The sequence below is a fragment of the Euleptes europaea genome, chromosome 10 (assembly GCF_029931775.1).
Source record: "Euleptes europaea isolate rEulEur1 chromosome 10, rEulEur1.hap1, whole genome shotgun sequence".
Lineage (NCBI taxonomy): Eukaryota > Metazoa > Chordata > Lepidosauria > Squamata > Sphaerodactylidae > Euleptes > Euleptes europaea.
In genome coordinates this window covers 14,322,252-14,334,354 of record NC_079321.1, presented here as the reverse complement: position 1 = coordinate 14,334,354, position 12,103 = coordinate 14,322,252, and the positions used below count along the sequence as shown (strand labels likewise).

The following is a 12,103-nucleotide window of genomic DNA, read 5'->3' as shown; positions in this document are numbered from 1 at the left end:
CATGGAGGCCAAAGCAAGCACATGCCTGTGGGCTCTAAAAGATTGCAGATGTGCCATTTCTGGAACAGCCCCGTCCTCTCCTCTGCCCCCTCGTACATGCAGGTGGTAGCTGGAGATCTCCCACTATTACAACTGACCTCCAGTTCCCCTGGTGAAAAGGGCCGCTTTAGAAATTGTACTCCATGGCATTGAAGTCCTTCCCCACTCTAAACCCCACTCTCGTCAGGCCCCACCCCCAAAATATCCAGGTATTTCCCAACCCGGAGCTGGCAAGCCTATTAACAACACAGATAGATCGTGAAAAGCAAAACTCTACTATCTAATGTGAAGCTCAAGGCATCTTTTGTGTGAGGTTTGATTTCTTCGAAGAAGGAAGTGTAAAGTTTAAGACAGGTCATGGGGAGGGGCTGTGGCTCAGTGGAAGAACCTCTGGTTTGAATGCTGAAGGTCCCAGGTTCAATCCCCAGCATCTCCCGTTAAAAGGACAAGGTGGGTAAGTGATGTGAAGGGCCTCTACCTGGGTCCCTGGAGAGCTACTGCCAGTTTGAGTACTGGCCTTGAGGGACCAATGATCTGGTTCAGTATAAGGCAGCTTCACGTGACCCCAGATTAATGGGAAAATAGTTCTAATTAGTGCAAGCACCTAAAAGAGCAGCCTTTTTGCATCCACGCCCTAAAGTCTTACCTGTTTCCATTAACACCCAGTTTTGCACAGAACGTCTTGTCGTTGTGTTGGGGTGGGGACTCCCTGTGAGTCATTGGGCAGTTCCTGAACTGCGTTCATAGATTGGTGCTAAACAAACCGAGAACTGTGCAGCGTGGGGGGCAGGGGCTGAAATTCCTCTGTAAGGGTTGGGAGCAAGTCGGAAAATGTTTTATATGTCTGCCCCGAGCTGAATCATCCCAACGGCACATGAGTGGAACTGGGCATTTGGTAGCATCCGTCTGTCCAAAACCAACATGGGCAGTGCCCCCATCTTACGCCAGGGAGGATGGAAAAATGTACTAGTGCCACTGAGAAAAAAAGTTAGCGCTGCTGAATGTTTGAAAAATTGCCGTCAGGAGCTCCGACGTTCATCTGTTCAGTGCCTCCCATGAGGAGATGTGTCCTACCCTGAAAACTCCAGGAGAGCCAGCATGGTGTAGTGGTTAAGTGGGAATGGAACCACACACTGCCTAAGGAAAGCCCAAGTGCTCACCAGTCCACCTGATCCTCCAATGGAAAACTCTTTCATTTCAATGACTGCTAGGGTTGCCAGATACCAGGTAATGGCAGGCAATTGCCCACCAATTAAGGGGACTGCCCACCGCCCCTCAGCTGGCCAGCAGGCAGAAGCAGGCCAGCTGAAGGGGGGGCAATTAATGTCACTTCCTGGTTTACCGAAAGTTCATTTGCCTCCTTCTGGCAAAGGACTCCACTGCTCCATGAAAGTTGGCGTCGCGTTGTCCGTCTTCTATACATGCTGATTTCTCTGAAGTATTTTGCGTTGTGTTACTCCCTGTAAATGTTTAAGATTTGGCTTTCTGTCTTGGAGGAACTTCCTGAGCTGACTGCAAACAGTTTTGTTCTCTGGAGCCCGTACAAGCACACAACCCCGTAAATCTGCCTGTTGTGTTTGGGGGAGCCGCGTGGCATCAGGAGTCATGTTTAAATCTCATCTAAATTTCCGCTCTCTGTTTACATTTTATGTTTTCCCCCCCGAATCACAATGCAACTGTACTGGGGTCCAGATGTGGGCAAATGTGATGTGAAAATAATTCCAGGAGAATGCACTGAATGGAGATTTCTTTCCAACGAAAAAGAGGGGGTTGCTTCCCAGTTTCAAGGCACTTTCTCAAGTGATATTCAGAATACCTTTCGGAATCACCTACAATATTTGTGGGGTGCTATCCTGTTCCCAGCATCTAGCGAGATTTCTTCTACAAGTGACCTTTAGACCCCCTGGCCATACTGATCTGGCCACAGGTCCTTTTCTCTCTCTCAAGGGTTCTCCAGAGGCTGTGGCGTGAAAGGAATCTATACTTTATGCAACCTCATGGCCTCTTGCAGATGTGCACAATTCTAATGTGGTATTTTATGATTTAGAGACCTTGCGTTTAACTAGGCTGACAGGAATGGAGATTTGCATTCTCATTAAATACTTGAAGTGCTATTTTTAACACCCCCACCCCCAAAATGGATGTGGTCTTGAACAAGTTTCATTAGCTCTATTATTGAAAGGGCAGCATCTGGGCTCTTGCACAGAGGGTGTGGCCTCTTTGAATTTAAAAGGCCGGGGTGGTGGGGAATATGTTTGATCCAGATGTTTGTGATGTCATCATCCAGATATGTTAAACACTGAATGCTGTCTCTGCATCATTTGTGGAAATAATCCCATTCAGGCAAAGAGGATGACACTCCTGAAAAAGCCCAGCAACACAGAACTTTACAAAATTCCCACCGACCATATCATTCCCTTACACTCCACGGGGAGTCTGATCTGATAGACTCTTCCCCCTTCCTCAAGGAGAGTTCACACCTATTTTTTTTAGCAGAAGTACTTATTCGGCTAAGCTGCCTTCCCAGCCCAGCCCCCTCCCTTCCCTCCTAGGGTTGCCAACGCCCAGGTGGAGTCTAGAGATCTCCCAAAATTACAACTGATCCCCTGACAACAGAGATCCGTTCCCTTGGAGAAAATGGCTGCTTTGGAGGGTGGGCTGTATGGCATGATACCTTGCTGAAGCCTTCCTCTTGCCAAACCCTGCCCTTCCCAAGCTCCACCCCCAATCTCCAGGAATGTCCCACCCTGGAGCTGGCAACCCTATGAATCCCTCCCCTTATGGCAGTTCGTTGCTATTCCATGGTATTGTCAGTTAACACTTTGAGTCTCCTTTGTCTTTTATGCATGTCTGTTTCCCTCATAGTCACCCCTCTGACGACTTTGGGTCTTCGTTTGGATTGGGCATGCCGTTTCCGCCCGTCAGAAGTCGCCTCGCTCTCCCCCTGCTTCCCCCCTTGTTTTGCCCGTGTTTTCAAATTCGAGATAAAGCAGGTCCCTGAAAATGCTGGGGAAACGCAGGGGGAGGGCGAGGCGACCTCTGACAGTCGGAAACGGCACGCGCAATCCGAACAAAGACCCGAAGTCGTCGGAGGGGTGACCGCGAGGGAAACAGCCATGCATAAAAGACCCTTGCGAGTGGGTCTTGTCAGCTTCAGTGGCCAATGAACATTGTCCTCGTGGCCTGCTTTCAACAGCAGAAAGATGGAAAGGGGGCTTCCATCTTGTCTGGTGTGTGAGACTGACTGTTACCCTCACTGTGCCCTAGTGATGGAGCATGGGATGGTAGACCTAGATCCTCAGTGAAAAGATTTTATCATTCTTCAGCTTAGCTGATTTGAGTGGACGGAGGAGGGATTTCTGAGGAGTTCATTTCCTGCTGTTCTCAAGGCCAAGAGTCTGTGTATGTGAACGCAGCTTGTCCAGTTTTCAGAGAACTGGCTGCTGACCCAACTGGCTCAGAGCGCGCGGGGTGGAAGCCGCGGCATTTCCTGATCTCAGCCGACGCTGCCAAATGTTCTGTCACGTCAAGTTTTGGCTTGAGGGGAAACGGGGGATGCCATGAGAGTGCTGCTGGTGCTTTCGAGAGGACCCTCCCCACTTTTATGAATCACACCAAATGAAGGCGATACCATCCAGCTCGTATTCTCAGTGCTTGTCCCACTTAGAAATTGGATAAAAAGCAGCTCTGTCTCCTCCAGAATCCCACCCTGGTTCCCGCAAATTTTAAAAGACTTTGATCAGTAGGAACCACCACAGCACCACCATCACTAACGTATAACCATGGAGTTGTTTGTAAATTCCTGAAGCCAGTCTGTTCCCGAAGTATGTTTGTAGTCGAGTCCTACCACATTGTGCAAGGGATCGCTGGCGTTTCTTGGCCTTCTTTTGCACAAAGGTCGTGGGTACTTCTGCAGCGATACTTTTGGCAGTCTGCAGAAAGCAAGAGCTGCACAGAAAGAGAATTTGAAATGAAAGGAAGTGCTCAAACTCAAGGCTTCTAACCTTGGAGTGGATATATCTGGAGTCTAATATGGTGGGGCCTCATCTTGACTGGGGAGGATAATGGCTGCTGCTGGAAACGTTACATGAAGATAAGACAGTCTTACGCTCCTTAGCAGGAAACAGGATTGAAAGAGGCATGCAATTGATCGTGGGTAAAGCACTTGCTGGTATAGCTGTGGAATTAGGGTTGCCAACCCCCAGGTACTAGCTGGAGATCTCCTGGTATTACGACTGATCTCTAGCTGATAGAGATCAGTTTCCCTGGAGAAAATAGCCGCTTTGGCAATTGGACTCTATGGCATTGAAGTCCCTTTCCTCCCCAAACTCCACCCTCCTCAGGCTTTGCCCCAAAAAACCTCCCGCCAGTGGTGAAGAGGGACCTGGCAACCCTATGTGGAGTGCAGCTTCGGCAGGAATAAACTCATCAACTGCATCCGTTGGCATGCTGGCATGTAGAATGAATGTGTGTTGGAGCCTCTGGTTGTTAGTGTGGTAACTGTACACGCAAAAAAGTTAACTGATGTGGTCAGATCATTTATACATAGTGAAGGGTGTGCTTGTGTCTGTGAGGAGTACCTACATGGCCATGTGCTTTGCCCATGGCATCTGTTCATGCCTTAGCCCCATTCAGCCCATTGAATATATTTTTCAGTCATCTTCTCCAGGCCAGTTAAAAACAGCTACGGTATCTTGAATGATGGTAGAGGGTTCAGCCTGTGTTCCAATCTGAAAGCAAACACCTGTTTTACTGATGCTGAGCAGGATATGATCAAATCTCTCTTTCTGAGCTGCTAATCCACAACCTCTAAACTCACCTGACTTCAGAGAACTCCTGCTGGTGGTTATAACTGGGCACTGTCTATTGATTACAGGGGGGAAATCAGCAGAAATAAAAACTTAAGAAAGCATCTTGTTCATTCCTGAAAACCTCATTTTTCTGCTCTGCAAAGTATTGCCTTGGATTGATCCCCCCCCCTGCTTTTTTAGGGTGAACCAGGACCACAGGGTGATCAAGGCCGTGAAGGACCATTTGGACCACCTGGAGAACCAGTAAGATGTTGTCAACCCTTTTATTTCCCCATCCCACGTCTCCTGTATGGGCAGAGAAGAGTCAGAACAGAGGCTCAGGGAAGAATAGGGCATCAAGGCTGGGAGTCTGCTCTGATCTACTGCTGATCTTCTCTATAGGGCTGCCAGGCCATTTTTGATGATTGCTTGTCACTTCTGGGTAACTCTAGGAATCACCTGGAACTCTATGGTCAGAACTTCTGTTAGGTGGGTGAGGCTTTGGACCCAGTTCTCACCCACCCATCAGCCGATTGCCTGGAGGTCTCCTACCATAAGTGGGCAAATGGGAACCCTGCTTCTCTCCTCTGTGTGACCTCTGTCCCACAGACAAAGCTGCAACTGGCCTTTGTGTAAGAGGTTCCCAAAACCACCACAGGAAAGCTCATTGCAGCTCATTTATGTTTTATTCATGGGTTTATTTAGGGTGTTTTAATCCACCATTAAAGGACAACTAAATAAGGCATGGTTCTTCCTCATCATAGATCAAGTTTTTATATTCCCCTCAGACGCTACCAAGGGACAAGCGAGCACAACCATGGAAATTCTACATCTGGATTTAATTCCAGCGCAACACTTAACTGAGTGCCCCAGGTTAGAGATGCCGAGCTCTGCTTCTTGGGCTCAGGAAAACTCACCCGATGGACTAACCCTGAGTAACTTGGAGTGTTTAGCAGCAGGCCGTACTCCCATGTGATTCCTGACAGAATCCATGCGGTCAACTCAGTATTTATTGTCACTCCTTCTGGAATAAATTTTTTTTTCACTTTCCTATCTGGCCCCTACTGCTGCAGGCCTGGGCCACTCCAGGTCTGCCCTCAGCGGAGCACCCCAGCCTAGAGGTGAGGAGGGGGGGTCACTCCTCAGCCTCAGGAAGGTCCCCTCCTGCGGCCAGAGGAGAGCATTCTGTTCCCTCTGTCGAAAGACACCGATCGCTCCAGCTCGTAGTTAAGCACCAGTGTTTTAGAGCAACAACATTAAGCCCGGCTGAAATTAAACACAGATGTTCTGTGCCAGAGCCACTGTTCCAAATGAAAAACAGCAGCCGCGGGAACAAACGCTGGCCCACGCACCATCTTGGGGGTGAGAGCCTTCCTCGAATAATCCCACAGCTCACGCTGAAGCAGGAGCTGTCTCTTTGTTCTGTGTGTGGTGGGGGGGACGGTTAACAGAAGCGAAGGTGCAAGGGTTGCTCAAAACACAGAGGAAGAAATCTCAGAAACTGCACAAGAAGGAGTACTGGCAGATTCCCCCTCTATGGAAGCAAAAACAAAAAAATGAGCCCTGGTACTTCAGACAGGGCATGATGTAGGAGTTAAACCCATAAATGTAAGGAAAGATAAAATATGTGGTTGACATGAAGTTGGAAGAGTCTGAGAAATTCAGCTCCGAAGTTTAGGAAAGGGTAGAGCTGGACACAACAGTTGGGTAGAGAAGTAAAGGACTTGGCAAGTAGATTCTGCTCTTCCATCATCCTTCTCTCCAACTTTTGTGGTGAGCCCAACCCAGCCTTCCCTTTTTTTTTTTTTTTTTTTTTTTTTTTGAGGGTTCTTGGTGCCTCAGCTCCACTTATTGTCTCTCTGGGCTTATTTGTTAACACTTTTTATTCCAGGGCTGCACGTTCATTTATTCCCACAACCTGTGTTGTCTTTTATTTAGCACCTGTGGCTTTCTAAGAGGGAAGAGAAAAGGTCTCTCGGCCAAGCACTTATTCCTTCTGCCAGGACTATTTTCTTAGCCGGAACTTATGCCTCTTGATTGAGCCACAGGGCAGTTTGGTGAAGAGGCTTGATGGGAGGCCCTTTTCCATGCGATCAGGCGGTCAGTGCTTCCCCTGAGGTTGCTCCCCACGCCCTGACCTGCTGGGAAAATGGCTGTTTCTTTAACTTCAAAAAGTTCTGTCCTGCAGCTTTCAATGGGAAGTCCAATTGTTCTTGTGGCCACGGATGCTGCTCACCGGATTGTCAGTGCACTGCTGGGTCTTGGGGCTGTATGAAACTCTTGAAAACCTGAAATTGCCCCATTAAATGAAGGGCTGCCAGCTTAACGATAAGAGTATCAAGAGTATCAAGCTATGCTGGCTTGGTTTGCCTTGGCTTACATGAAGTAGTGACCCTTATCAGTCATCTCATCAGGAGAGCCAGTGTGGTATAGTGGTTAGGAGCGGTGGACTCTAATCTGGTGAACCCGGTTTGATTCCCCACTCCTCCACATGAGCAGTGGACTCTAATCTGATGAACAGGGTTGGATTCCCCACTCCTCCACATGAAGCCAGCTGGGTGACCTTGGGCTAGCCACAGTCCTCTTTGAGCTCTCTCAGCCTCACCTACCTCACAAGGTGTCTGTTGTGGGGAGGGGAAGGGAAGGAGATTGTAAGCCAGTTTGATTCTCCTTTTTAAACAAAGGTAGAGAAAGTCGGCATATAAAAACCAACTCTTCTTCTTCACGTGTGAGCTGTCTTCAGAGTGGCTCAATATCAAATCATAGGCCAGTGTACAATTACATAAGAACGTAAAGAAGAGCCCTGCTGGATGAGACCAGTGGTCCATCTTGTCTAGTATCCTGTCTCACACAGTGGCCAACTAGTTACTTTGGAGGGCCAGTGATAGGGCAGAGAGTCTGAGGCCTTCCCCTGATATTGCCTCCTGGCATTGGGCTTCAGAGGTTTACCGCCTCTGAATGTGGTGATTCCCTTTAGTCACCATGGCTAGCAGCCACTGATTGACCTCTCCTCCATGAATCTGTCTAATCCTCTTTTAAAGCCTTTCATGCCTGTGACCATCACTACACCCTCTGATGGCCAACCCCACATTTTAATCACATGTTGAGTAAAAGAAGGATTTCCTTTTGTCCGTCCAGAATCTGCTGCCCGTCAGCTTCATTAGATGCATCAGCAGCCCACTTCTTTCCATGTTTACTCATTTTGCTCAACTGGAGCTTACTTCCTGGTTAAGTGTAGATTAGATTGCAGCTTTAGATACAGATGCGTCCATAATCCAAGTGGGTTAAGCTCTGTTTTCATCATTTGCGTCTTGGATATCTGCCATACAGTGACTGAAGAGTAGAGAGAGTGGGAAGGGAAGACTTCACAGTGGATAAATTCTCTCAGTTTACCTTGAGTCAAGCCAACGTTGGCTGCGCTCTTGGGTCTCTGTAGCAATTTGGGGCCTGGAGGAAACTCATTGCATTAGTATATCTGATTAGTATATCTGATTTTGGAATGAGTCTCTGATAACTATTAAACTGCACATCTTTGGAAACCTGCCATGGTAATCATTGTAAACGCTCATTTGCTGGCAGTCCTAATAATGAAAGGTCTTCAGAGGGAATCCTGTTTGTCTTGTGTGTGTGTGTGTGTGTGTGTGTGTGTATGTATCATATGTTTTCCTCCAGTCTCTGAAACGTGAATCTACAGCAGTGGTTCCCAGTAACAGGATCAACCTCTTTGGCAAAAATGACTAAGAAAGCTGATGCCACGCTGAACTCCTTGCAAGAGCTGCTAACAAAAAGTTCAGCGTGGCATCAGCTTTCTTAGTCATTTTTGCCAAAGAGGTTGAATCTACAGCAGTGGTTCCCAAACTTTTCGGGCCACCGCCCCCTTGGTTCCACCAACTCAACCCCAGTGCCCCCTACCCTACCCAACAACACAGATGATGGGGCCCACCTCTAGCACCCCCCTGCTGCCCCCTGCCTCTTAGTGCCCCCCTAGGTAATCCCACCACCCCCCAGGGGGTGGTACTGCCTACTTTGGGAACCACTGAACTACAGTATAGGTCATCAGCTGCAGATCTGTGAGCTTCTATCTGGCTGTCTTGCCCCTACCCAAAGAACATGTTTAGAGGAAGAGAACCACTGATCTGGTTTTTAATTCTTCTAGGGTGAGGCTGGCCCAGCTGGACCTAAGGGGTACAGAGGAGACGAAGGGTCTCCCGGACCAGAGGTTAGTATATTTTCATGTCAACGTATTCCTAAATTGGCAAGAGACAGGCAGGAAAGGGATATCCCTTCCCTAAAGGGCTTGAAAAACCAGCCACTTCACATTTAGGGTCATTCCAGGGCATGTCCACGGTTAGACAACATGTGCTTTCCAGATGTGAACTCCTCCATCTGAGGATACTTGGAAGGCATGTCCGAAATTTGTCCCTGTGTACAGCATCTATAAACACCAGCTCACAAATCCACAGCCCAAGTGAGGAAGCCCCAACCTATCAACGTGGGGATGGGGATGGGGAGGAAATATTACAGAGTCAGGAAAAACAACAGCAGTAACCGCAGCTAGGTCATCAGGAGACGGGGGTAGAGGATTTCAGGCATCACGGCTCATCCAGCGCCTAATAGCTGCCTCAGCAAGAAGGAACAGAAAAGGCAAGAGCCGTTGCCATTTGGAAGCAGCTCGGCCTGAGTGAGGAATCCCTACTGCAGCAGCTAACTAAACATCTGGGGATGGGGAGGTGAGGATTTTCCTTGGACCCACTGTGGGGCCAGGGAATGGAGATGGCAGGAGGTTTAGAGAGAGGGCACAGACTCGACACTTTGGGTGGGAACAAACTTGAGGGAGCCATCTTTTAATCCTCCATTCCCATTTCCAGTCCATCAACACAAAAGAATGTCTCCTTCCCTAGCTTAAACAAGGCTTTTTGTCCTTCCAAAGAGAAGCTCTGCTATGGCATCAGCCATTTCTGCAAACCGCACCACCAACCGCGACAACTGTTGTGTGTATTGTGATGGATTGTAATTGTAGATTGCCTGAGCCGACAATCTGGTTTCCAAGCGGGTCATGAATATGACAGGCCCTTCTAATCTAAAGGTAAAGGTAGTCCCTTTGTGCAAGCATGGGGTCATTCCTGACCCATGGGGTGACGTCACATCCCGACGTTTACTAGGAAGACTATGTTTACAGGGTGGTTTGCCAGTGCCTTCCCCAGTCATCTACACTTTACTCCCAGCAAGCTGGGTACTCATTTTGCTGACCTCGGAAGGATGGAAGGCTGAGTCAACCTTGAGCCGGCTACCTGAAACCAACTTCCGTTGGGATCGAACTCAGGTCGTGAGCAGAGCTTTTGACTGCAATACTGCAGCTTACCACTCTGCCCCATGGGGCTGTTATCCTTCTAGTCTACTGCAGGCTTATTGCCTGGTCGGACATCTGAGCAAATACCCTCCCGTCAAGAAAGAATAAAGACGAGGAAGGGGAATGTCTCGTGAATCCCTTCTACGTTCGTCAGGGCAAGGAAAGCGCTAGAGCAGTAATCTACCAAAAACTGAACGAAAATCATCAGACTCATATTATCCGCATTAATTACCTGGGCAATAAGACAAGGTGTTTTCTGTGATATACAGGGCCCCAAAGGACCTCTTGGGCCACCTGGATTACCTGGAGATGCTGGCTTGATGGGCGAACGGGTAAGTAGAGGAAGTGGAAGAGTGAATTTAGGAGGGGAAAATTTAAAAATGACAAAACAGGAAATGGGATGAAAGGGGAGGGGAAATGCTAAGGGCATGCTAGAGAGCCTGGGTATAACACAAAGTGGCTAAAGAGATAAAGCCAGCATGGTGGTTTGGAGCGGTGGACTCTAATCTGAAGAACCAGGTTTGATTCCCCACTCCTCCACATGAGTGGCGGAGGCTAATCTGGTGAACCAGGTTGGTTTCCCCACTCCTACATATGAAGCCAGCAGGGTTACCTTGGGCTGGTCACAGTTCTCTTCGAGCTCTCAGCCCCATCTACTTCACAGGGTGTCTGTTGTGGGAAGGGGAAGGGAAGGTGATTGTAAGCCGGTTTGATTCTTCCTTAAGTGGTAGAGAAAGTCGGCATATAAAAACCAACTCTTCTTCTTCTAAAGGAAGAGGCAGGAAGTAGGTAGTGCCTGGGAAAGCAAGCATCTGAGGATTCTGTGGGCTGGGAATACAGGACGAAAGGATGAACCCTAGACTGGATCAAAACCTCACATTGGGCAGGGATGGGGAGAGGAGAGGGTCAAAGGGGTAGGAGAAAGATACCAGAGGTTTAGAGGATGGGATGCTGCATTACAGGCCAGGGAGATGCTTGTTCTGGAGCAGGAGTCCCCAACCTTTTGGAGCCTGCAGGCACCTTTTGAATTCTGACACACAGTGGTGGGTGCAATGACAAAATGGCTGCTGCAGGAGGTGGAGCCAACCACAAAATGGCTGACACAGGAGGCGGAGCCAGCCATAAAATGTCAGGGAGTGAGGTATTGCATAACTTTAATAATAACTTCAACATTTCAGGCAGAAGCTGCATTGGGATTTCACATATTGACCTGAACTATTTCTGTGGGCATAAGCTTGTAGTTGAAAGTACTGGTATTTATTAAATGCAATGGGTCAGATAGGGTTGCCAACCTCCAGTTGGTTAGCAAACCAAAAGACAGCAACGACTGCAAATAACAAACAAATAACTTCTTTATGCTACCAAAGGCATATAAGAATACAACCAATATATGGTACAGGCACAAAAATTGTCCATAATCAAATATTTGGCCACAATGAAAAGAGAGGTCCTAGAACATTGCTAGGAGCATTCATTTCTTTCTTTTCTTTTCTTTTCCAAGAGGTAAGGAGTGATGGAACAATCCAACAGAAGCCCGGTTTCCTTTCTGTTTTGGCTTAAAAAGCAGCCTTCCTCAGGGGCCACTAAATAAACAAAATAAGCCACATGCAGTGTATCGGCATAAAAATAATAAAATAATAATCATCGCTACATATTAATACAGGGCAGCCGATACACTGCATGTGGCTTATTTTGTTTATTTAGTGGCCCCTGAGGAAGGCTGTTTTTTAAGCCGAAACAGAAAGGAAACCGGGCTTCTGTTGGATTGTTCCATCACTCCTTACCTCTTGGAAAAGAAAAGAAAAGAAAGAAATGAATGCTCCTAGCAATGTTCTAGGACCTCTCTTTTCATTGTGGCCAAATATTTGATTATGGACAATTTTTTTGCCTGTACCATAGATTGGTTGTATTCTTATATGCCTTT

The 12,103-nt window shown here is 47.8% G+C and overlaps 1 protein-coding gene across 1 annotated transcript in view; it reads left to right on the top strand.

The window, feature by feature from the left end:
* COL6A1 (collagen type VI alpha 1 chain) overlaps positions 1-12,103 on the top strand; it is a 56,752-nt gene that overhangs the window by 27,129 nt on the left and 17,520 nt on the right. The window contains exons 20-22 of the mRNA XM_056856862.1: positions 5,031-5,093; positions 8,986-9,048; positions 10,449-10,511. Of these exons, the coding sequence (XP_056712840.1) occupies positions 5,031-5,093; positions 8,986-9,048; positions 10,449-10,511 (189 nt within the window). The remainder of the gene's footprint in view (positions 1-5,030; positions 5,094-8,985; positions 9,049-10,448; positions 10,512-12,103) is intronic.